The sequence below is a fragment of the Dipodomys merriami genome, unplaced genomic scaffold, assembly GCF_024711535.1.
Source record: "Dipodomys merriami isolate MVZ:Mamm:240054 unplaced genomic scaffold, mDipMer1.0.p SCAF_136, whole genome shotgun sequence".
Lineage (NCBI taxonomy): Eukaryota > Metazoa > Chordata > Mammalia > Rodentia > Heteromyidae > Dipodomys > Dipodomys merriami.
Window position 1 is genome coordinate 2,541,478 of NW_027202671.1, and position 24,956 is coordinate 2,566,433.

General features: G+C 36.9%; 1 protein-coding gene across 1 annotated transcript in view; it reads right to left on the reverse strand.

The window, feature by feature from the left end:
* The window catches only part of LOC138825194 (vomeronasal type-2 receptor 116-like), a 63,756-nt gene that overhangs the window by 9,840 nt on the left and 28,960 nt on the right, over positions 1-24,956 (reverse strand). Inside the window, exons 7-11 of the mRNA XM_070019577.1 lie at positions 23,708-23,935; positions 20,288-20,411; positions 16,513-17,460; positions 13,288-13,372; positions 360-481 (exon numbers count right to left, since the gene is read on the reverse strand). Coding sequence (XP_069875678.1) covers positions 360-481; positions 13,288-13,372; positions 16,513-17,460; positions 20,288-20,411; positions 23,708-23,935 — 1,507 coding nt within the window. The remainder of the gene's footprint in view (positions 1-359; positions 482-13,287; positions 13,373-16,512; positions 17,461-20,287; positions 20,412-23,707; positions 23,936-24,956) is intronic.

Sequence of the window (24,956 nt, forward strand, 5' to 3'; positions counted from 1 at the left end):
ACTCAAGCTGATTCAAAAATTTAGCAAAGTAGCAGGTTATCAAATTAACCCTCAAAAATCAATGGCTTTTCTGTATGCCAACAATGAGAAAAGTGGGGCTGAAATTAGGAAAGCAACTCCATTTGAAATAGCCTCACAAAAAATAAAATACCATGAATTAATGTAAGGAAAGAAGTGAAGGGGGGACTTCCGGAAGATGGCGGAGGAGAAGCTGGAATCTGAAAAAGCTCTTGCATAGAAAGTAGTTTTAGAATTCCAGTGAACAGTCCTAAGCCAGAGAATCACACCAAGTGTGCCATCACAGGACAGAGAGTTAGACAAGAGAGGGGAAGCCAAGGCAAAAAGACACATCTGAGTGCCTGACAGCAGCTGCCGCTGTGGCGGCGGCAGGGTTGCGGCGGAAAAGGCAGCCAGGGCCATAATTGAGCGCTTACACAGAGAGTCCAGGACGAAGGAGCCAGATGCAGCGGGCGAGCAGATCCTACTCAACACCAGCAAGAACTGACAAGGAGCGGATATCTTCATCCTGCAGTGTGCAGACCAGAGACGACCCAGGATCCAAGACTCGACGTGAATAGAAGCCCGACATCCTCACTCCTTCTCAGGGAACAGAGGAGGGAAGGCCACCCCTCCCCCCCCAGCACCGGTGATCTCCATCTTGGATACCGACAAAGCTCGGAGGAGCTGCCAGCTCCAACCCAGGCCTTGAAATAAAACGAGTCATTTAGTAGGTCACAAGAACTTAACAGCGGTGAAGTGACCTGCCAGACTCGGCTCCATCCAGGGAAAAGTCACCCAGCTCAGGCACCAGCCATTGGAGTGGCTTTCCTCACTGGGTAACAAGAGCCAGAGGCTGCCCCTCCCTCTAGCAGCCTCAACAATCAATTGAAATACAGAAACCCAGAGAAGGGCTCCAGGCTGGGCTCTGTGAGTTGTTTTTTTTTTTTTTTTTTTTTTTTTTTTTTTTTTTCACAAAATAGCCCCAGGAAAAAGCTACTGATTGTTGAAAGGCCTGAACTCTACCCAGAACCTAGCCTTACCACTGCATCCCCCTCTTTTGTGATTCTCAAAGCAGATCACCCTCCCAGTAAACTAATCTGGGAGGGGGATCTCAAAATCTTGGGTAAAGCAGAGCATTTTTCTGCCTGTTCGAACAAACTGACTTAAGAAACCAATCAAGCCACAGGACCTCAAGCTGACCAGAGACTCCAACAAGAGGCTGTTTACAGACAAAAGGGAGATACAGGATTCTTCCCACCCCTCTCAAAAAATAAAAAAAAAATCAAAGAACTTTTTTTTTTCTTCTCTTTGTCTTCTTTTCTTTTTTCTTTTTCTTTTTTTTTTTCTTTTTTTTTGGTACTTATATATATATATAATTTTTTTTATTTTCTAAAAATTTTATTAATCTTTAATTTTTGCCTTTTTTGAAAAAATAATTGTTTTCCAGTAACTTTTTTTTTCCTCTTATAATTTTTATTTTAGGAATACATGAATGTGCGTTTTCCTTTCTTTTCTTGTCTTCTTTCTCTTTTTCTTTCTTTCTTAACTATCTTTTTGTTTTTTTGTCTAGCTCTACTGAACTTCTGAACTTTTTCTCTCCCTTTCTAATCCTTTTCACCTTTTCCTCTCTTTTGATCTTCTGTATGTGACTTAACTATTGTCCTGCACATCCTCAGATAAACCCGTAGTTAACTAGTAGACCCTATCCCCCATTGTTTACACACTTAATCCACAAACTTATTAGTCAATTCAAAACCTCTGAGGCTTAAATTCATTAATAGCAGTACTACCTCTTTATACCTATAAAATATTTTAAGCATTTTCTTAAGTTTTTCACTTCTCCTCTATGTCCCTACCCTTCTATTAATATACTCACATTCCTCTCTAAATAGATGGTCTTTTAACCTCCATAATAATATTAATTTTTACGTTTCTATTTTTTTCTGGTCTCTTTTCATTCCCCTTTCCATCTCTTCCTTTTCTCTCTCTCTTTACTTGCATCCTACCCAACCTATTTCCTGCATTGAGATTAGGACATAGTTAACTCTCCCTGTGCCTCCCCACACCAATCTATTCCTATTTTTTACCCACATCTCTCCCTAACCCTAAAAATTTCTGGTTTTCCAAATTCTTCTCTGTGGTTCGAAACCCATTAACATATAGTTGTTTGATGTTGAATAGATGTATCTGTTGAACTGTATCTGTAGACTATTGACTGTATAAATGCAAACGTTGGTTGATGGTTGCCTTAAGATAGTGTTCTAGCACAAAACTGGTGCTATTTTCATCTCAAATGGGCAGAGTAAGCCGGAAAAACACAAGAAAAATGGCAAATCCGGGTATCTCAATCCCCAATCTTGATAATCAGGGGTCAGATCAGATAATGAACAACCCAGAGGAGAGTTCCCAAATAGCCCTACAAACACTGGAGGCAAACATGATAAATAAGAAGTTTGACAACTTACAAAGGACTCTGTATGAGCGTGATAGGGAGAGAGAGGAGGCATCCCAAAAGTTTATACAGGAATATCATAAGCATGAGGAAGCTACTCAAAAACTGATACAGGATTTTCATGAACAACTTGAGAATACTCAAAGAGAAAGGGAGGAATGGCGTGAGCAGGCTGAGAACACTCAAAGAGAACTGCAGGAATCCCACGAATGGGAAGAAAGAGAACTGCAGGAATCCCACAGACGGGAGGAAGCTAATCAAAGAGTAATTCAGGAATTGAGAGACCAGGTCGAGAATACACAAAGATCACTAAAGGCATTCATGGATTCCATCAACAAAGAGCTGAAGGAAGTCAGGGAGACCACAAAGGGAATGCTGAATGGAAACCAAGAGAAAGAATGGGAGTCCAAAGAAACCATAACCAATCAACTAAGTGATTTGAGAACAAACACTGAACACCAAATTAAGGAAGTAAAGAAATTCATACAAGACCTAAAACAGAGCTTCAACAAAGAACTTGAAGCCATCAAACCTGACCAATTAGAAGGAAAAGAGATAAAAAACAAAGTAGAGAGTCTTGACAGCAGGTTAGACCATGCAGAAGATCGAATCTCAGGGATTGAAGACAGCCTAGATATTATAGAGAAAGAACATACAACCATCCAAGACAAGTACAAGAAATATGATAGAGCTATCCAACACCTGGAAGACACCATCAGAAGGCCTAATCTAAGGATAATGGGTGTAGAGGAGCACCTAGAAACAGAAGTTAATGGTCTAGGAAATTTGTTTAACAGGATCCTAGCAGAGAACTTCCCAAACATACAAAAAGATAGGCCTATTCAGGTACAAGAAGCTTTTAGAAACCCAAATAGACCAGACAAGAATAGGACATCCCACCATCACATTATAATCCACACAGGATCAACTCAGTCCAAGGAAAAGATCTTTAAAGCTGTCAAGGAGAAAAGATTAATCACCTATAAAGGGAAACCAATTAGAATCACCTCAGATTTCTCAGCAGAGACAATCAAAGCAAGAAGAGCCTGGAATGATGTATGCCATGCCCTAAAAACAAACAACTATCAACCAAGAATACGGTACCCAGCTAAACTCTCCTTCATAATTGAAGGCCAAATAAAAACGTTCTATAGCAAAGAAAAATTGAAACAAAACATCTCCACCAAACCAGCCCTACAAAAGATTCTTAAAGATGTCCTACACATAGAAAACCAACAAGACCGCAACAAAGGCCAAGAAACTGCACGCAAACTGAGAATCGAAGAACCATAGGAAGAACCCAGTGTTTGCAACCCCCAAGAAGGTGGTAACATAGCAGGATCTCCCAAATACCTCTCAGTCCTATCTCTTAACGTTAACGGACAGAACTCTCCAATTAAGCGACATAGATTGTCTAGTTGGATTAAAAAACAAGACCCTTCTATCTGCTGCCTGCAGTAGTCACATCTTGCCCGAAAAACAAACACATTTTCAATGTTAAAGGCTGGAACAAAATCTACCAAGCAAACGGCCCCCATAAACAGGCAGGAGGTGCAATCCTAATATCAGATAAAATAGACTTCAAATTAAAATTCGTGAGAAGAGATAAAGAAGGTCGCTACATACTAATTAAAGGATGTCTCCTTCAGGAGGATATTACAATTCTAAATATCTATTTGCCAAACAATGGAGCACCCAAATTTATCCAAGAAACACTACTTTCCCTCAAATCCCATATAGATCCAAAGACATTAATTGTTGGGGATTTTAACACACCGCTATCCCCACTAGATAGATCAACTCGGCAAAAACTCAACAGAGAAACCGCAGATCTAAACAGCTGCATAGATCAACTAGACTTAACAGACATCTACCGAACATTTCACCCAGCAGCATCAGAATACACATTTTTCTCAGCAGCACATGGAACGTTTTCTAAAATAGACCACATTTTAGGCCACAAAGCAAACTTGTCTAAATTCAGAAACATTGAAGTTATACCTTGCATTCTCTCTGACCACAAGGGAATAAAATTAGAACTCAACACCAAAAGCGACCAAAGAAAGTCAGGTATCACATGGAGGCTGAACAACACACTGCTGAATCAAGAGTGGGTCATGGAAGAGATTAGAAAGGAAATTCAAATGTTCATGCTTTTCAACAAAAATGAGCACACAAATTACCAGCTCCTCTGGGACACAGCAAAGGCAGTACTCAGAGGCAAGTTTATAGCTCTGAGCTCCTACATCAACAAATTGGAGAGATCTGAAACTAGCAATTTAATGACACATCTAAACCTCCTTGAAAAAGAGCAGCAAGATAAACCCCAATGCACTAGACGGAAAGAAATAATCAAAATTAAATCAGAATTAAATGAATTAGAATCCAAAAAACTATAGAAAAAATCAACAAAACAAAGAGTGGGTTCTTCGAAAAACTTAACAAAATTGATAGACACTTAGCAAATCTTATCAGAAAAAGGAGAGAACACACCCAAATTAATAAACTCAGAGATGAGAATGGAAACATCACCACGGAAACAACCAAGATTCAGAACATTATAACGGAATACTTCTCAAAACTTTGTGCTAATAAGTTTGAGAACTTGACAGAAATGGACCTTTTCCTAGCAAATATTGACATGCCAAAACTAAACCAAGATGAGTTAAACCAGCTCAACAGGCCCATATCAAGCATTGAAATAGAAACAGAAATAAGAGACGTCCCAGCTAAGAAAAGTCCAGGACCAGATGGTTTTACAGAGGAATTTTACAAGGTCTTCAAAGGAGAGCTCACACCAATACTCCTCCAACTCTTCAATGAAATTGAAAGAGAAAGCTCACTACCAAACACATTCTATGAAGCCATCATAACCCTCATCCCAAAACCAGGCAGGGACTCATCAAAGAAAGAGAACTATAGACCCATTTCTTTGATGAACATTGATGCAAAACTTCTCAACAAAATTTTGGCTAATCGACTTCAACATATCATCCAAAAAATCATACACCATGATCAAACAGGATTCATTTCAGGGATGCAAAGCTGGTTCAATATACGCAAATCAATTAATATTATTCATCACATCATCAGGAGCAAGAATAAGAACCACAGGGTTATTTCAATAGATGCAGAAAAAGCATTCGACAAGATCCAACACCCCTTTATGATGAAGGTTTTGGAAAAATTAGGAATCCATGGAACATTCCTCAATACAATAAAGGCTGTTTATGACAAACCTACAGCCAGCATTATCCTCAATGGTGAAAAAATAAAGCCATTTCCTCTTAACTCAGGAACAAGACAAGGATGTCCACTCTCTCCACTTCTCTTCAATTTATTATTAGAATACCTAGCTACAGCAATAAGACAAGATACAGACATAAAGGGGATCCAAATAGGGAAAGGAGAATTAAAACTCTCCCTCTTTGCAGATGACATGATCTTGTATTTAAAGAATCCCATACATTCCACTCCCAAATTCCTCAAGCTGATTCAAAACTTTGGCAAAGTAGCAAGTTATAAAATTAACCCCCCAAAAGCAATGGTTTTTCTCTATGCCAACAATGAGAAAAGTGTGGCTGAAATTAGGAAAGCAACTCCATGTGAAATAGCCCCACAAAAAAATAAAATACCTAGGAATTAACTTAACTAAAGAAGTGAATGACCTCTATGATGAAATCTTTAAAATCTTAAAAAAGGAAATCAACACAGAACTTAAAAAATGGCAAAACCTCCCATGCTCCTGGATTGGAAAGATTAACATCATGAAAATGGCAATTCTTCCCAAGGCTATCTACAAATTCAACGCAATTCCTATCAAAATTCCAAACTCATTTTTCAAGGAAATAGAAGAGGCAATCCAAAAATTCATATGGAACAATAAAAGACCCCGAATAGCAAAAACGCTCCTCAACGGAATGAACACTGCTGGAGGAATAGCAATACCAAACTTCAAACTCTACTATAAATCCATAGTAAACAAAACAGCTTGGTCTTGGCATAAGAACAGACCTCAGGACCAATGGAATAGAATTGAAAACCCAGAAATTAACCTACAGACCTATAGCCATCTAATCTTCGATAAGGGAGCTAAAACAATAGAATGGAAGAAAGACAACCTCTTCAGTAAATGGTGCTGGCAAAATTGGTTAACTACATGTAGAAAACTTAAGCTAGATCCTTATATATCTCCCTGCACCAGAATCAACTCCAAATGGATCAAAGACCTCGAAGTCAAAGCAGACACTCTGAAAACATTACAGGATGGAATAGGAGAAACCCTAGGACTCCTTGGCTCAGGCCAAAATTTTCTGAATAGAGACCCGGAAGCACAACAAATCAAAGAAAAGTTGGACAAATGGGATTGCATAAAGTTGCAGAGCTTCTGCATGGCAAATGACATAGCTAGCAAGATCAATAGAAAAACCACGGATTGGGAGAAGATCTTTACTAGCCATACAACCGACAAGGTTCTCATATCTAAAATATACTTGGAACTCAAAAAATTAAACCCCCCAACAACAAATCCTCAAAGAAACAACTGCCCAATAAATAAGTGGGCGAAAGACTTAAAGAGAAACTTCTCTGAAGAAGAAAGAAGGATGGCTAATAGACACATGAAGAAATGTTCAATATCCCTAGCCATAAAAGAAATGCAAATCAAAACAACATTGAGATATCACCTCACTCCAGTTAGAACGGCAAAAATCAAGAACTCTAACAACAACAGATGCTGGAGGGGATGTGGACAGAAAGGAACCTTACTTCATTGTTGGTGGGAATGTAAACTTGTTCAACCACTTTGGAAAGCAGTATGGAGGTTCCTCAAAAGACTTCACATAGAACTCCCCTATGACCCAGCAACCCCACTTTTGGGCATTTACCCAAATGTTTACAAACAAGACCACACTAAAGCTACCAGCACAACTATGTTTATTGCAGCATTATTTACCATAGCTAAGTTTTGGAACCAACCCAGATGCCCCTGAGTAGATGAATGGATCAAGAAAATGTGGTATATATACACAATGGAATTCTATGCCTCCATCAGAAAGAATGACATTGCCCCATTTGTTAGGAAATGGAAAAACTTGGAAAAAATTATATTAAGTGAAGTAAGCCAGGCCCAAAGCAACATAGGTCCCATGGTTTCCCTTATTTGTAATATCTAGTATAGGTATGAGTCAAGCGGAAAAGGTCAGATAATGTGATGTCAGGAAAATGAACCCTTAGATGTGTATTTTAATGTTTTTTTTCTTTCATGCATGTGTTTCTAACGCATTTATAAGATTATCTCTTTGTTGCTTTGTATGTCCCTCCCCCACAGTATAACCCCTGCTTTCACTATATTTGATTTCAGTATAACTTGTGGAGGAGATGGGAAAAAACCATTTCTATAAGGATACAGGTGGACCTGTTTGCAACAATGAGAAGTACAAGTTGTATGTCCATAACGAGCTTTACAACGTCGGTGGGGGAGGGGGTTAGCGGGTGAAGGAATAGGATTGGGATAGGGGGAGGGGGGAGGCTGGGAAAGGATGTGAAGGGTAAACAAAGGAGGAGCCTGCAATGCTTGGTAAGAAATGTACGCATTATCCTGCCCATGTAATTGTAACTCCTCTGTACATTATGTTCACAAATAAAATAAAATTAAATTTAAAAAAGTGAAGGATCTCTATGATGAAAACTTTAAAAACTTGAAAAAGGAAATCAACACAGAACTTATAAAATGGGAAAAACTCCCATCCTCTGGGTCTGGAAAGATTAACATCGAGAAAATGGGCAATACTTCCCAAGGCTTTCTACAAATTCAATGCGATACCTATCAAAATTCCAAACTCATTCTTCAAGGAAATAGAATAGGCAATCCAAAAATTCATATGGAACAATAAAAGACCCCTAATAGCAAAAACGCTCCTCAAAGGAAAGAACAGTGCTGGAGGAATATCAATACCAAATTTCAAACTCTACTATAAAGCCATAGTAATCAAAACATCTTGGTACTGGCACAAGAAAAGCCCTCAGAACCAATGGAATAGAATTGAAAACCCAGAAATGAACCTACAGACATATAGCCATCTAATCTTTGATAAGGGAGGTAAAAAAATAGAATGGAAGATAGACAGCCTCTTCAGTAAATGGTGTTGGCAAAATTGCTTAACTACTTGTAGAAAACTAAAGCTAGATCCTTATATATCACCCTGCACCAGAATCAACTCCAAATGGATCAAAGACCTCAGAGTCAAAGCAGACCCTCTGAAAACATTACAGGATGGAACAGGAGAAACCCTAGGTCTCCTTGGCAAAGGCTGAAATTTTCTGAATAGAGACCCGGAAACACAACAAATCAAAGAAAGGTTGGACAAATGGGATTGCATGAAGTTGCAGAGCTTCTGCATGGCAAAGGACATAGCTAGCAGGATCAAAAGAAAGCCCACGGATTGGGAGATCTTCACTAGCCATACAACTGACACGGATGTCATATCTAAAATATACTTGGAACTCAAAAAATTACATCCAACAACAAATCTTCAAAGAAACAACTGCCCAATAAATAAGTGGGCGAAAGACTTAAAGAGAAACTTCTCTTAAGAGGAAAGAAGGATGGCCAATAGACACATGAAGAAATGCTTAACCTCCCTAGCCATAAAAGAAATGCAAATCAAAACAACCTTGAGATACCACCTTACTCCAGTTAGAATGGCTAAAATCAAGAATTCTAAAAACAGCAGATGCTGGAGGGGATGTGGACGGAAAGGAACCTTACTGCATTCTTGGTGAGAGTGTAAACTTGTTCAACCACTTTGGAAAGCAGTATGGAGGTTCCTCAAAAGACTCCACATAGAGCTCCCCTATAACCCAGCAATCCCACTTTCGGGCCTTTACCCAAATGATCACAAACAAGACGGCACTAAAGCTGCTACCACAACGATCTTTATTGTAGTATTATTTACCATAGCTAAGATATGGTACCAACCCAGATGCCCCTCAGTAGATGAATGGATCAAGAAAAGGTGCTATATACACAATGGAATTCTATGCCTCCATCAGAAAGAATGACATTGCCCCATTTGTTAAGAAATGGAAAGACTTGGAAACAGTTATATTAAGTCAAGTAAGCCAGGCCCAAAGAAACATAGGTCCCATGGTTTCCCTTATTTGTACTAACTAGTCTATGTCTGAGTCAAGCAGAAATGGTCAGATAAGTTGGTGTTAGAGAAATGAATCCTTAGATATGTATTCAAATGTTTTTTTTTCTTTCATTTATAAGATTATTTCTGTGTTGCTTTGTATGACCCTCCCCCACGGTATAACGCATGCTTTCACTGTATTTGATGTTGGTATAATTTGTGGAGGGGAATGGAAGAAACAAATCATTTAAATAAGGATACAGGTGGACCCATTGCAACAATGAGATGTACAAGTTTTTATGTTGAAAGTGGCGGCAGCTTTGGGAAGGGTGGGGGAAGCGGTGGGAAGAGGAAACAAAGGAGGAGGCTACAATGCTTGAAAAGAAATGTACTCATTATCTTGCCCATGTAATTGTTTTTTTTTAATTTTTATTCATTTTTTTATTGTGAAAATACTGAACAGAGGGGTTACAATTACATGGGTAAGATAACGAGTACATTCCTTATCAAGCATTGTAGCCTCCTCCTTTGTTTCCCCTTCCCATCCCTATCCATCCTCCCCCCGCTACCCCCATATGTAACTCCTCTGTACAGTATGTTCACAATAAAACATTTTTTGTTATGAAGTTTTGCATTAATGTTCATCAAAGAAATGGGTCTATAATTCTCTTTGTGTTTCCCTGTGTTTTTTTGGGATAAGCATTATGATGGCTTCATAGAATGAGTTCGGTAGTGAACATTCTCTTTCAATTTCATTGAAGATTCAGAGGAGCATTGGCGTGAGTTTTGCTATGAAGGCTTTGTAGATTTCCGCTGTAAATCTGTCAGGGCCGGGCTTTTCTTAGATGGGAGGTCTCCTATTACTCTTTTTATTTCAATGCTTGATATGAGTCTGTTAAGTTGGTTTAAATCATCTTGGTTTAGTTTTGACATATGGATATTTGCTAGGAAGTTGTCCATTTCTTCCAGATTCTCAAACTTACTAGCATAAAGTTTTGAGAAGTATTCCCTTACAATGTTTTGAATCTTGGTTGTTTTTGTAGTGATATTCCATTCTCATCTCTGAGTTTATTTGGGTGTGTTCTCTTCTTTTTCTGTTAAGATTTGTTAGGGTTAGTCAATTTTGTTAAGCTTTTTGAAGAACCAACTATTTTTGTTGATTCTATTTTTTAAAATTCTAAATCCAGTAAATGGATTGGGGTTTTCCTTCCTGCTCCTTTTCAAGGAGGTTCAGATGTCTCATTAAATTGTTGGTTTCAGGTCTTTCCTATTTGTTGATGTAGGAACTCAGAGCTATAAACTTGCCTCTGAGTACTGCCTTTGCTTTGTCCCAGAGGAGCTGGTAATTTGTGTGTTCATTTTTGTTGAATATCATGAACATTTGAATTTCCTTTCTTGCATGTCTTTTTGCACATTGTTCTGTTACGTCTTCTCTCCACAATTTTTTCTCTTCTGAGCCCCTTCTCCCACAAGTTGTACAGTTCACTTTTAACAAGTAATATAGTTCATTTTCAACATAATGTCTATGAATCAGTGCATCTCTTCATCCTTAGTCTCATTATTTCTATGCTCTCTCTTACCCTCCCCAAACAAACTTACATTTAAGAAAAAAGATACAGGAATCAAAAACAGTGACAACAAGGTCAACTACCAAAATAAAGGCCCGCTTTTTCCATGTCTTGGAGTTCATTTCAATTAGCATCTTTTTGTATGGTCATATGTATATAGCTATTGAGCTATTATGATTCTCTGCTAGGACTATCCTAGGCATATACTAATTATTGCAAATGAGGGAAACCATAGAGCATATGTTTCTTTGGGTCTGGCTAACTTCACTTAATATGATTTTTTCCCCAAGTTTTTCCATTTCCTTACAAAAAAGGCAACACCATTTTTTTTCTGATAGAAACATAAAATTCCATGGTGTATATATATCACATTTTCTTGATCCATTCACCTATTGAGGGCATCTGGGTTAGTTCCATATCTTAGCTATGGTAAATAATGTTGCAACAAACATGGTTGTGCTGGTAGCTTCAGTGTGGCCTAGCTTATGCTCATTTGGATAAATGCCCAGGTTTCCAATTTACTGTATCTATTCTTCTTTCCTTATTTTATTTCAGTTTTCTTTTTCCATTGGTTTATACCTGGCAATCACTGTCTTTGATTCTGGTCCATCTTGTATATACAATTATCTGATTTGGGGAAGGGATGGGGAATAACAAAATGCCGAAAGAAGGACAAAGGATGACCCATTGCAACAATGATACTCACAAGACACTATGTTGCAAATGAACTTTACAGCTTTGGGAGGGGGGAGTAGTGGGGGAGGGAAGGAATAGTGGGAGAACAACAAAGGAGTGGGTAATATTGTGTAACAAGAAATGTACTCATTACCTTACTCATGTAACTGTAACCCCTCTGTACAGAATCTTTATAATTTTAAAAACAGTGACAAAGGAGAAAACAAAAAGCAATATAACAACTAACCTCTTGTATCCCTTTCTTGGAGTTCATGTTTGAGACACATCATTATATATGATCATATGCACATAGCTGTTGAGGCTTTGTGGTCCTCCCCTATGAATATATGGTTTGGTTTCACTGTGTGAATGTTAGAGTCCTGTTTAATTTAACATTTTCAAGTCAAATTTTACTGTCCATTGTGTTTACTTGTAGATTTATAGTCACTCTCTAAATACTCCAAATGAAGGAAACCATGAAACTTATATTTCTCTAGGTCTGGCTTGCTTTGCATAATATAATTTTTCCCAAGTCTATCCATTTCCTTATGAATGGTATTACATCATTCTTTCTAATGAAAGCATAGAATTCCATTGATGATATATGAAACATTTTCTTGGTCCATTCATCTTATGAGGGGCATCTGGGTTGATTCCATATGGATATGGAATTGACTCTGTTGGTGATGGTAAACAATACTGCAGTGAACATTATTGTACTGGTTGCTTCAGGAAGACCTTGTTTGTGGTCTATTGGATAGATAGGAATGGGATTGCTGGGCCTTAGAGAAGATTTATGTTTAGTGTTTTGAGGAACTTCTATAATGCTTTCCAGAGTGGCTGACCAAGTGTACACTGTACCAACAATGTAGTAGTGTTGCCTTTTGGTCACATCCCTGCTAACATCTGTTAATTTTAATTTTCTTCATAATGGTGATTCTAACTGGCGTGAGGTGGAATTTCAATGTTGTTTTAGTTTGCATTTCTCAAAGCCATAATTTCAACTTCTAATTTAGTATATAAAAAAGAAAGTAAATAAAATTCAAAGATGGGAGGATAAAAATATGAAAGAATAATTGTGGTGAATTGTAAAATAATTATCTTGGCACTACAGGGGAGTCAATAGTACAGTTTAGATTACAAAGTGTTATTTCTGTTTGATTTTAAATCTCAAGTATAACAGAAAAATTTATATTGACACAAATGAACTAACTTGTGTTAATCTCCAGTAGAAAGCCCTACTGTCATCTGCAGAGTTAAAGCGTTAGCAGTTTAGGGCCAGGTACCAGGTAGGTTCTCAGGTTCCTAGTCTATGATGTATTTCTTGGGGCTCTCAATGTCCAAGCTAAAAGAGTCCGAGACAGCTTGAAGTCCGATCAAGTTGCAGTTTGTTTTAATTCTGTTTCTTTTTTCTTTTGTGTCACTACTGAGGTTTGAACTCTAGGCCTTATACTCTCACCCAGATTTTTTGCTCATTATTGGTGTTCTATCACTGGAAGCTCTGGTTCCAGGTTTCTGCTGGTTATTTGGAGATTTTGAACATCCTGGAATAATTTTTTTAAAAAAAGAAACACTTTTCACCCACAGAAATGTTATATGTAGAGTGCAAAATTGTTTCCTTACTGGTCTATAACATTTGAAAGTCAATTTAAGGCCAGATATTCCCATGATCTAACATTTACTATGTATTATTTACAAACAAAGATATACTACATAGCCCATCCACATCCACATCTATTTCATGTTTGCCAACTGTTTTATAAATGTATTTTAATAGTGTTCTGTGTGTGTGTGTGTGTGTGTGTGTGTGTGTGTGTGTGTGTGTGTGTGTGTGTGTGTGTGTGAATGTGTAATGAAACAGCTGCCTTGGGAGAAACTTCAGTGCTTCTTCAGAACCTGACAGAATTTGGCTGGGAAGTTGGCTCGGTGGTAGAGTGCTTGCCTCACATGCATGAGGCCCTGGGCTCAATTTCTCAGCACTACATAATTAGAAAAAGCCAGAAGTGGCACAGTGGCACAAGTGGTAGGGCTGTAGTCTTGAGCTGAAGAGCTGAGGGACAGTCCGCAGTCCCAGAGTTCAGGCGACCAACCAAAAAAAAAAAAAAAAAAAAGAAAGAAACCCTGACAGAATTTCCACAGGACCAGACCTTCCTCACCGTGCTCTAAACAGAGAAGAATAAAAAGTTCATATCCTCGGGGCTGGGAGGGTGGCTCACTGGTAGAGTGCTTGCTTGCATACATTAAGCCCTGGGTTTGATTCTTCAGCACCACATAAACAGAAAAAGCCAGAAGTGGCACTGTGGCACAAATGGTAGAGTGCTAGCCTTGAGCTGAAGAGCTAAGGGACAGTACCCAGGCCCAGAGTTCAGGCCCCACAACCAACCAAAACTAAACAAAACAAAACAAACAAAATCTTGTATCCAGTCATGCCCTGGTGGCTCAAACATGTAATCCTAGCGATTCAGGAGGTTGAGAACTGAGGATCACATTTCAAAGCCAGACTGGGCAGAAAAGTCCAAGAGACTCTTATCTCCAATTAATCACCCCCAAACAGGAAGTGGGGTTTTGGCTTAAAGTGGTAGAGCAGTAGCCTTGACTACTAAAGTCCAGGGATAGCACCCAAGCCCTGAGTTCAAGCTCTATGACTGCCAAAACACAAAACAAAATAAAAACAAAGAAACAAAACCCACCAGCCCTTTAATGTATCCAAACAAATATTTGTATACAAATAATTAGAGATACTGTCACAAGAAAAAAAGATGGAATAAACCCAAATATCCATCTTTACATGAATGGGAAAACAGTTATGTAATGGAATGTTATTCAGTCATGAAAACACAATAGCTGCTCTATGAAAGATGGCAGACACAATAGATCACTATATGATTTTACTTTGATGACTTATCAAGAAAATCCTTAGAAATACAGGAGATAGATATTTGTATAATCTGAGGTAAAGAGGATTAGTTCCTGACTAATTGGTACAGAGTTTGACTATGAGGTGATAACAATATTTTGGAACTGCATAGAAATAATGAGGACACAACTTTATGAATGTGTTCTGCATAATGTAAATGTAATAGATGCCACTTGTTTTTGTTTTTGTATTAAAATGGTTCATGAATCCAGCCTGGGCAAAAAAGGCTGTGAAACTCTAATCTCTAATTAACTATCAAAAAAAAAAAACTGGAAGTAGAACATTAGTCTTGAGATCAAAAGCTCAGGGACAATGCCCAGGTAGGCCCTCAATTCAAGCTACAGGACTGGCACAAACACAAACGATGGTTCATATTTTTTGTATGAATTTCACTTCAAAAGAAGAAAGTTATCTCTCAGGTGTAATTTAAAAAGAAGAAAAGTTCAAGCAAAGGCAAAACAAATCCCAGTAACTTATTACAGCATGTGATTTTTACAATTTGTTTTATGTATACATTGAAATTATCCAGGAATGAGATAAAGAATTTCTGATTGGATCTGGCATAGGTGTAGATGATTTTAACTTTATATGTATTTCAGGAGAGAACAGTAAAACCTAGCTTCCATTTTTAATTAATACTTCAGAGCAACCTTTTCCTTCAACATGATGTTTTTGCCAAGATGAAATCATTGACTTTCTAAAAATAACTATCATTACACTCTACCCTAGGCAAATCTGTTCTTGTATTCTAGAAAAAGTTTTACTGAATTTGCTGAAAATTCAAAAAATGGAAGATTTCAAAATAGATGGATAATGAGTAAGACAATTGTCAATAAAGCATACATATATAAACATTAACTTGATAATTAGTTAATTTACTTATCACAAATTTCTATATACAATATAATGATAAGGTAACGTGGTCTAGGAGACTCCAGGGAAGACAGAATATCTAAATTGTATACTTTATCAAAATGCATACTTAAAGCTGTCAGTCAACATATTAACAAAATTAAAATTAATTCAACATATATAATTTCATTACCTTGATGAATTAACTACAACTATTATCCAAACACGAACACTAGATCAGGTTGGTAGTATTCATATTTGCATAATAACTTAATGAGTAGTTAATGTTGGTTTTACACAGTTCATATTTCTCTTCTCCTTTTAAAATATTTATTTATTCTTATTTAGTAGTTATGCAAATGAGTTTCAATTCCAGAAGTCAGGTTTTGAGTACAATGTATCTTGATCAATTGTACCCTTTCAATTGTTCTTCCCCCAACTTTCCCCCTCCCAAACCTATCCTCAAGTTTGACTTTTACATAATATATGTTGAATATAATGAACATATTTACTCACCCTTCCTCCCTTCATTTGTGTACACCCATCTTGTTGCCCTCCCACCCAAACGTGCTTTATCTCTTGGTATTCATTTGGTTAAATGGTTCATTAGTTGTTTAAAGCAAGTTATACTCTTGCACTGATCCGCTAAGTACGCAGGCCTTTAGTCAATTCATTTGTTTATTTATGCATATAATCCTGTATATGTTATCATGTAGGTTTGTATTTTAAGTCTAACTTCCACATACTACAGAAAGCATTTACCTTTTGCCTCTCTATGCCTGGCTTACTTAATGCAATTCTTTTTGAGATCCACACGATGGAGCTTAAAAACAAGTAGGTAGATCTAAAATGGTACATTGGTTTTACTTACGATATTGAAATGTAAACTGGAGGTGTTTTAGTAGTGGCAAATACGTGATAAAGATTTATGAGTTAGACCCTCAGTATGTCTATTTTCTCTAGATGCTATTGTGTTCTTTGAACCTTTCCAAGAGTTTTTATCAGGTCTTATAAGAATAATATAGCACTTGGGGGTAAAGATGCAGCCTAGGAGTCCTGCACTGGAGGCCAAGATGGAGAAGACTTCCACAGCCACCATGATCTTCCCCTTGGTACTTTGGTAGACAGGGAGGAAAGTGAGCCAGACACTACAGAACACCACCATGCTAAATGTCAAGAACTTGGCCTCATTGAATGTGTCAGGCAGCTTCCTGGCTAGGAAAGCCACAATGAAGCTTGTGAGGGCCAAGGAACCCAGGTATCCAAGGACAGAGTAGAAGGCAGTGACAGAGCCTGTGTTGCAGGTGATGATGATGTGGCCATGTTCCATATGTGCATCCTTGTCAATAAAGGGAGGAAAAGTTCCCAGCCAAATTCCACAAAGAATAAGTTGGATGAAGGAGCAAATGGGAATGATAGAGTTAGAAGCTCCTGAGATCAGAAACCACCTCATTGTTCTTCCTGGTTTCACAGCTTTGAAGGCAAGTATGACAGTAATGGTTTTCGCCAAAATGGTGGAAACTGCCATAGTGAATACAAGTGCAAACATGGTTTGCTGGAGGGTACAGGTGGTTGTGTTAGGATGGCCAATGAAGAGCAAGGAGCAAAGGAAGCACAGGAGGAGGGAGATGAGCAGGATGTAGCTGAGAGTGCGGTTATTGGCTTTGACTATGGGAGTGTCACGGTGCTTCACAAAAACTCCTAATATGGCAGCTGTGATGAGCGAGAAGCCCAGAGCTGCGCAGGTGAGAGCCATACCCACAGAATCCTCAAATGCCAGAAAGGTTATGACTTTTGGGAGGCAGTGATTTTTCTCATTGCTTGGGTACTCATGTGTGGGACACTGAATACATTGCACTGTATCTGGAGAGGAAAAAATAAATAAATCAGTATTTGAATATAACAAAATTTTCCTTGTTGCCATTTTGAATAAAATGGTCATCTCTATTGTCATTGCAAACAAAGACCATTTGTGATGTTTTCTGAGACACCCTAGAGGGAGTTTCTATATTCTTCAGCTACAGATGATACTAGACCCATACCAGAGGAATCTTTGGGATCTCGGTGTTCTCAATTTCCTTAACCTATGTCTCAGTGGTATTACCCAGGATGTGTATTCATCCTAATCCTTTATTCTCCCCATTTTCTTTCTCATTATGACTGTTCTAAGGCCATACTTCTAATATTTATCCAAATAATTGAAATTAAAATTTCTAAACCTTTTGGGACCTCTGAACTTTGTATTGGTTTGTATTTCTTTTTTTTGTAATTTTTATTGTTAAAATGCTGTACAGAGGGGTTACAGCTACATGAGCAAGGTAATGAGTACATTTCCTATTGAGCATTGTTACCTCTTATATAATTTGATATGTAGTAGAGTGTGTTTTTCAATACTCTATATCTTTCTTCTTGAGACTATACTTGTGAATATTTCCAAATAAGTATGGAAATTAGTTTGGTTGAATCAAAAATATTTTCGTTTTGAATGTGGTTGAATTGGTGTTAATTTTCTTTGGCAGCACTGGGATTTGAACACAGGATGTTGAACTTTCTAGAAAAATGCTCTACTACTTGAGCCTATCCTGATGCCCACTAATATTTATTATTTTTTTGAGTAGGTTCTCATTTTTTTGCCTATGCCAGTCTGGATAGCAGTCTTCTTATTTTCCATTTTTGTGTAGCTGGTACAACAGATATACACCATCATGTTCAGGCTTTTATTGATTGAGATGGGCTCTCAGGAACTTTTTTTCAGATTGTTCTTGAACTACCATCCTCCTAATCTCAGCCTCCTTACTAGGTAGGATTACAGGTATGAGCCATGTTGCCTGGTGACATAATTAACTGTTTTCATAATAGATGTTTTAATTTAAAAATTAAGAATTGATTATATTTTCAAGTTTCCTATTCCTGTATAACCCAAATCCTGGGTTGTTAACCCTTTATCAAGTGGCAGGTTAGGAATATGGTATGCTTTTTGGTTCAAGTTTACCACTTGAAGCACAACTTCTGGCTTTTTGGTGGCTAACTGGACATGAGAGTCTCACAGACTTTTCTACCAAGGCAGGCTTCAGACTGAGATCTGAAGATCTTCTGAGTAGCTAGGGTTACAGGCATGAGCTATTGGCACCACAGCCTTTTCTTTCTCTCAGTTGTTCTACACATTGTTAGGTGATTCATGTCTTTCACACACAAGGTGGGTATTATTTTGTTCATTTATACATACCTGAAGATAGAATTTTCACCAAATGATTACAACTGCTAAAATGACAAAAATTATATAGTATTTATGCAGGTATTCCAATCATCATTTTTTATATTTTGAAAAGCAAAGTAAATTTTAATAGGTTACCAGTACTTTGGTTTGTCAATAACACATTTTATTTTGATATGTAACTCTTTACAGATCTTGAGTAAATACTACTTTTAGGGATACTAGATAGCACCATTTATTAAAATAATGTGTCCTCATGCATTTATGCTTTTGGTTATTATACCATAATATTTAAAATATCAGGATTTTATATTAATTATTTGGACTTAAGATGTTGTACTATATTTCGGACATGGGCCAAATTATAATAAAATATTTATATGGCAAATTAGGAGTACATGCTCGGTGCTTATTATTGACAACCTACAGGTAGCTGTGAGGGTTATATATCTCTTACATTTCATGAGTATATTTACCATAGTGAACTATCACACTGAGACTTGTACTCAGCTCTGCATGGTGAACAAATGTGGTCAATGGAACCAGTTCTACAATTGAACTTAATATTATGAGTCATTCCCAAGAAAACATTTTACCTAACAGGTGCATAATGGTTATCTTAGAAATGGATATATAATGAGGCTTCAGTGGCACATACTTGTAATCCTAGCTCTTCAGGGGGCTGAAGTCTGAGGATCATAGTTGGAAGCCAGCCCAGAAAGTAAGTCTATGAAACACTTATTTTGAGTAAACTACTTGAAAAAGGTCAGAAGTTCGTTGTCAACATAGTGTCTTGTTACAGTGGATCAACCTGTATCTCTATTTAAGCATTTTGTTTTTTCCTTTCCCCTCCCCAAATTAGAAAAGTGTATATACAAGATTCAGGGCACCAGAAATAAATACAGTGAAAACAGGGGTTATACCAGGGAGGAAGAACATACAAAAGAAACAAAAAAAATCACATAATACATTATAAGTAAGTTAAAAAAATAGCAAGGAAGAAAAAACACTTATGACCCTGTCTTGGGGTTCATTTCACTAAACATCATCTTATATGGTCATATATACATAGCTTTACTACTTGTGGGGGGGAGGGGGTGAAGAGTTAAGGAGGTGGGGAGGGAAGGGATGGTAGGAGAGAAACAAAGGAGGAGGTAACAATGCTCAATAGGAAATGTACTCATTACATTATTCGTGTAACTGTAACCTCTCTGTACACTATTTTTACAATAAAAACATATTTTTTAAAAAAAGTTCAGAAGTAGAGCTGTGGCTTAAGTTGTACATTAGCCTTGAGCCAAAGACGCTTAGGGAGAGAACCTAGGCCCTGAGTTCAAACCCAGAAGTGAAAAATAAATAAGCAAAATGGATTGAGAGGATGGGTGGATTATGAATAGAGAGTTGCTAATATCTGTGGTTTCTTGTTAGTGAGAAACAAGGGGAAGAATTACTTTAGAGTGGGCTTATGATTTTTACCTGTCAGATTGGAAATGTATCCTTCTGGACAAAGGTTACAAATGAAGCAGCATACAGGTCTTCCTTCCTGTGGAATTTTCCAGAATCCTGGGCCACAACTCTGGCTACACACAGATTGAGGAGTCTGAGAGACAAAAGAAAAATGTTGACCATGGTTCTGCATTTTTAAAAATTATTTTTAAATAATTTTTTATTGTGAAAATATTGTACAGAGGGAATGTAATTACATGAGCAAGGTAATGAGTACATTTCTTATCAAGCATTTTGCCTCCTCCTTTGTTTCCCCTTACCATTCTTGCTCTCCCATCTCTCCATCCTCACCCCCCACCAAAGTTGTAAAGTTAATTTTTTGACATAGCATCTTGTACATTTCATTATTGCAGAGGGTCCCCCGAATCCCTATTTAAACAATTTTTTCCCTTCCCCTCCCCAAATTATACCAACATCAAATACAGTGAAAACATGGGTTATACCGTGGGGGAGGGACATACAAAACAACAAAAAAAATCAACTCATAAATATGTTAGAAACAATAGTAAGAAAGAAAACAACACTTGTGTCCCTATCTTGGGGTTCATTTTGCTTAACTTCATCTTTTCTGATCATATGTAATAGCTTTTGACCTTTTCTACTTTCCCCAGACATATACTAGTTATTGCAAATAAGGGAAACCATGGGACCTATGTTTCTTTGGGCCTGGCTTACTTCACTTATATAATATTTTTCTAGTCTTTCCATTTCCTAACAAATGGGCTGATGTCATTCTTTCTGATGGAGGCATAGAATTCCGATATATATATATATATATATATATGTATATATATATGTATATATATATGTATATATATACATATATATGTATATATATATATATATATATATATATATCACATTTTCTTGATCTGGGTTGGTTCCATATCTAGCTATGGTAAATAATGCTGTGATAAACATAGTTGTGCTGGTATCTTTAGTGTGGTCTTGTATGCCCAAAAGTAGGATTGCTGGGTCATAGGGGAGCTCTATGTGTAGTCTTCTGAAGAACCTACATGCTGCTTTCCATAGTAATTGAACAAATTTACACTCCCACCAACAATGCAGTAAGGTTTCCTTTTGACCATATCATCTCCAGAATCTGTTGTTATTAGATTTCTTGATTCTAGTCATTCTAACTGGGGTGAGGTGGAATCTCAATGTTGTTTTGATTTGCATTTCTTTTATAGCTAGAGAATTTGAGCATTTATTTATGTGTCAATCTGGTATCAGAATGCCTAGCTACAGCAATAAGAAAAGATGCAAATATAAAGGGGCTACAAATAGGGAAAGATGAAGGCAAACTCCCCTTTTTTGCAGATGACATGATCTTGTATTTAAAGAATCCCATGGATTCCACTCCCAAATTACTCAAGCTAATATAAAACTTGGGCAAAGCAGCAGGGTATAAAATTAACCCTCAAAAATCAATGACTTTTCTGTATGTCAACAATGAGATGAACGCAGCTGAAATCAGGAAAGCAACTCCTTTTGTAAGAGTCCCACAAAAAATAAAATACCTAGGAGTTAACTAAAGAAGTGAAGGACCTCTATGATGAAAACTTTAAAATCTTAAACAAGTAAATAAAAGCAGAACTTAGGAAGTGGAAAAACCTCCCATGCTCCTGGATCGGGAGGATTAATATGAAAATAGCAATACTGCCAAAGGCTACCTATAAATTCAGTGTGATACCTATCAATATTCCAACCTCTTTCTTCAATGAAATAGAAGAGGCAATCCAAAAATTCATATGGAAAAATAAAAGATCCCAAATAACAAAAACAATCATTATTAGAAAGAACCGTGCTGGAGGAATATCAATATCAAATTTCAAACTCTACTACAAAATAGCTTGGTACTGGCACAAGAACAAACTTGAAGACCAATGGAATAGAACTGAAGACCCAGAAATGAACCCACAGACCTTTAGCCACCTAATCTTTGATAAGGGAGCTAAAAAATTAGAATGGAAGAAAGACAGCCTCTTTGGTAAATGGTGCTGGCAAAATTGGTTAAAAACCCATAGAAAACTAAAGCTAGATCCTTATATCAACCCGCACCAAAATCAACTCTAAATGAATCAAAGACCTTGAAGTCAAAGCAGACACCCTGAAAACATTATAGGAAGGAATAGGAGAAACTCTAAGGCTCCTTGGCACATGCTGAAATTTTCTTAAAAAGACCCAGAAACACAACAAGTCAAAGAAAGCTTGGACAAATGGGATTGAATGAAAATGCAGTTTCTGCCTGGTAAAGGACATAGCTAGCAAGATCAATAGAAAGCCCATGGATTGGGAGATCTTCACTAGTCATACAACGGACAAGGGTCTCATATCTAAAATATACTTAGAATGCAAAAATAACCTAAATCCAACAAAAACAAATACACAAAGTGTTCTTGAGAGGTGTTATTGAAGTATTATTAGAAGGTAGATTTAATTAGAAGTCTTTTAGGTCATTGGGGATGTCTCTGTGAAGGGGATTTTTGGATTCATCTGTTTTCTTTACCTCTCTCTTTCTTCATTGGTCATCACTAGTTTGCTCTGGTTTTGGTCCCTCCATGGTGTGTTAAAGTCACCAGAGGTGAAAAGATTTGGGCTACTCAATTTGGACGGAGAACTTCAAAACTGAGAGTGGTATAAGTCTTTGATCTTTATAGAGTTAATTTTATTTTTCATATGCTTGTTTGTAGTAATGGAAAGTTAACTAAAAGTTGAGAATAGGACTTTAGTCTGTACAAAAGTAACTTTATGATTAACAGGGACACTACTGACAGTAATGGATAACACTAAGAAAGAGTTATAAATCACAGATAGTGATTAATCCAGGTGTGAATTTCTTAAGACATGGTGGGACATTTTCTTGCAGAAAATAGAACATGCTATAGATATAGGGAATAATTGTAATAGGAATCATCTACAACATTTCCTGAGATATTTAACCCAGGGTCTATATAATACATATGAACAAGTATAAAAAACTAAGTGGTATCCAAAAATTCCTTAGAAAAATGAGAATCATACTGTATGTATATAGAGTATGTTTATAATATATCAGAATATAAAAGTGATACTGAACACATGTGATTAAAGGTTTTAGGATATATGAAAGCTTATATTTATTTATGCATATTTTCATTTGTACCTCGATTTGTTGACATTGTTATATTTTATTAACTGTTGCCTAAATAAATGTACTCAAACTTATAAAAATTACTTCTACAGACTTACTATTTTTATAGGTGTTAGCCAAGATTATGGAAAAATCAAGAGCAAAGTCAAGATGGAGAGGGTGAATTTAGTGCAAAGTTAAAGACATCCTATTTCATCTCATCTCAGGACTCCAATTAGCTCCCTCCATATTAACTCAATACGGAAGTGAAATCATACCTGTATGAATCCAATAGGCCATTCTATCATCTCCTTTTTGATGATCAAGTCTTGATTAAATGGACTCCTACAGACAAATTCTCCGACTTTAATCATCAACCCAAGACCAGCAGGAAAATTCACAATGTTTTGAACATCATACTGTACAACAGAGTTTATCTTCTCATCTAAGGATATGTGTTCCCCAGCACTGCTTGTAAACTGAATTTTCCTCAGAAATGGATGAAGCTGGAGGAGGTACATAATTTACAAATGAGGAGTACATTTCAAGACAGAGAGTTAAATTTGCTTAGTCAAAGGAAAACGACCTCTTCTTCTTTCTCAGGAAGAACAGTAAGGGTAGTAAGTGAATCCAGATTGAAAACGTTCTATAATTTTGCCATCTGAGTGGCATTGGCATGAGTTATCATAGAAAACTAAGACTGTTTGAAACTTCTTAGAAGCTTTCCTTTGTTTTAAGACTTCTAGTAGCTTACTGTGCTGTGGTGATGGTAAAACCTCAACATCTAAGCGGCATATGAATTACAACTTGTGGTAGGGAGGAAGGAAGGAGTTGGGGAGGTGGGGAAGAAAGGGATGGTAGGGGAAAAACAAAGAAGGAGGTAATGCTTGATAGGAAATGTATTCATTACCTTACTCATGTAACTGTAACCGTGCTGTATACTATTTTTACAGTAAAAACATATTTAAAAATATGGATCCAATGAAGTTTCTAACAAAGCATATTTTACTTTCTCACTTTTTGAGACAGTTGTGGGAAATAATCTTATAATGTTTAGACAATGTTTGTTTAACTATTCAGTCACTTGAAGAACTCTTAATCACTTGTAATCTTATCAAACCCAGCTGACTATCATAAACGTATATGGATCATTAGTATCCTTGCATTGCAAAATGAGAACACAGGCTATTTTTCCGTGATTATTGCAGGTTTGGGGAGAACTGGGATGCCTAAGTTATTCATCTACTATAGTCACTTCAGGACATTTCAGAGAATCTATTGCTACTTTTACTAAAAGTAGGTCATGTAGGGGATGAGCCACCACATAAATAGTTTGTGTCTGAAATACCTAGAATTATATATACAGTCATTTGTGTCTCTATATTTTTTGGTATTGGACTCATTCCAAAGCAAAATATAAATCTGATTATGTTTTGAATTTCCTTTGCTTTACTATGAGTTGTAGTTGGGCATTTTACAACATTTTATCTTAAAATGGAAATTACTTTTATGATTTACTTTTATTTT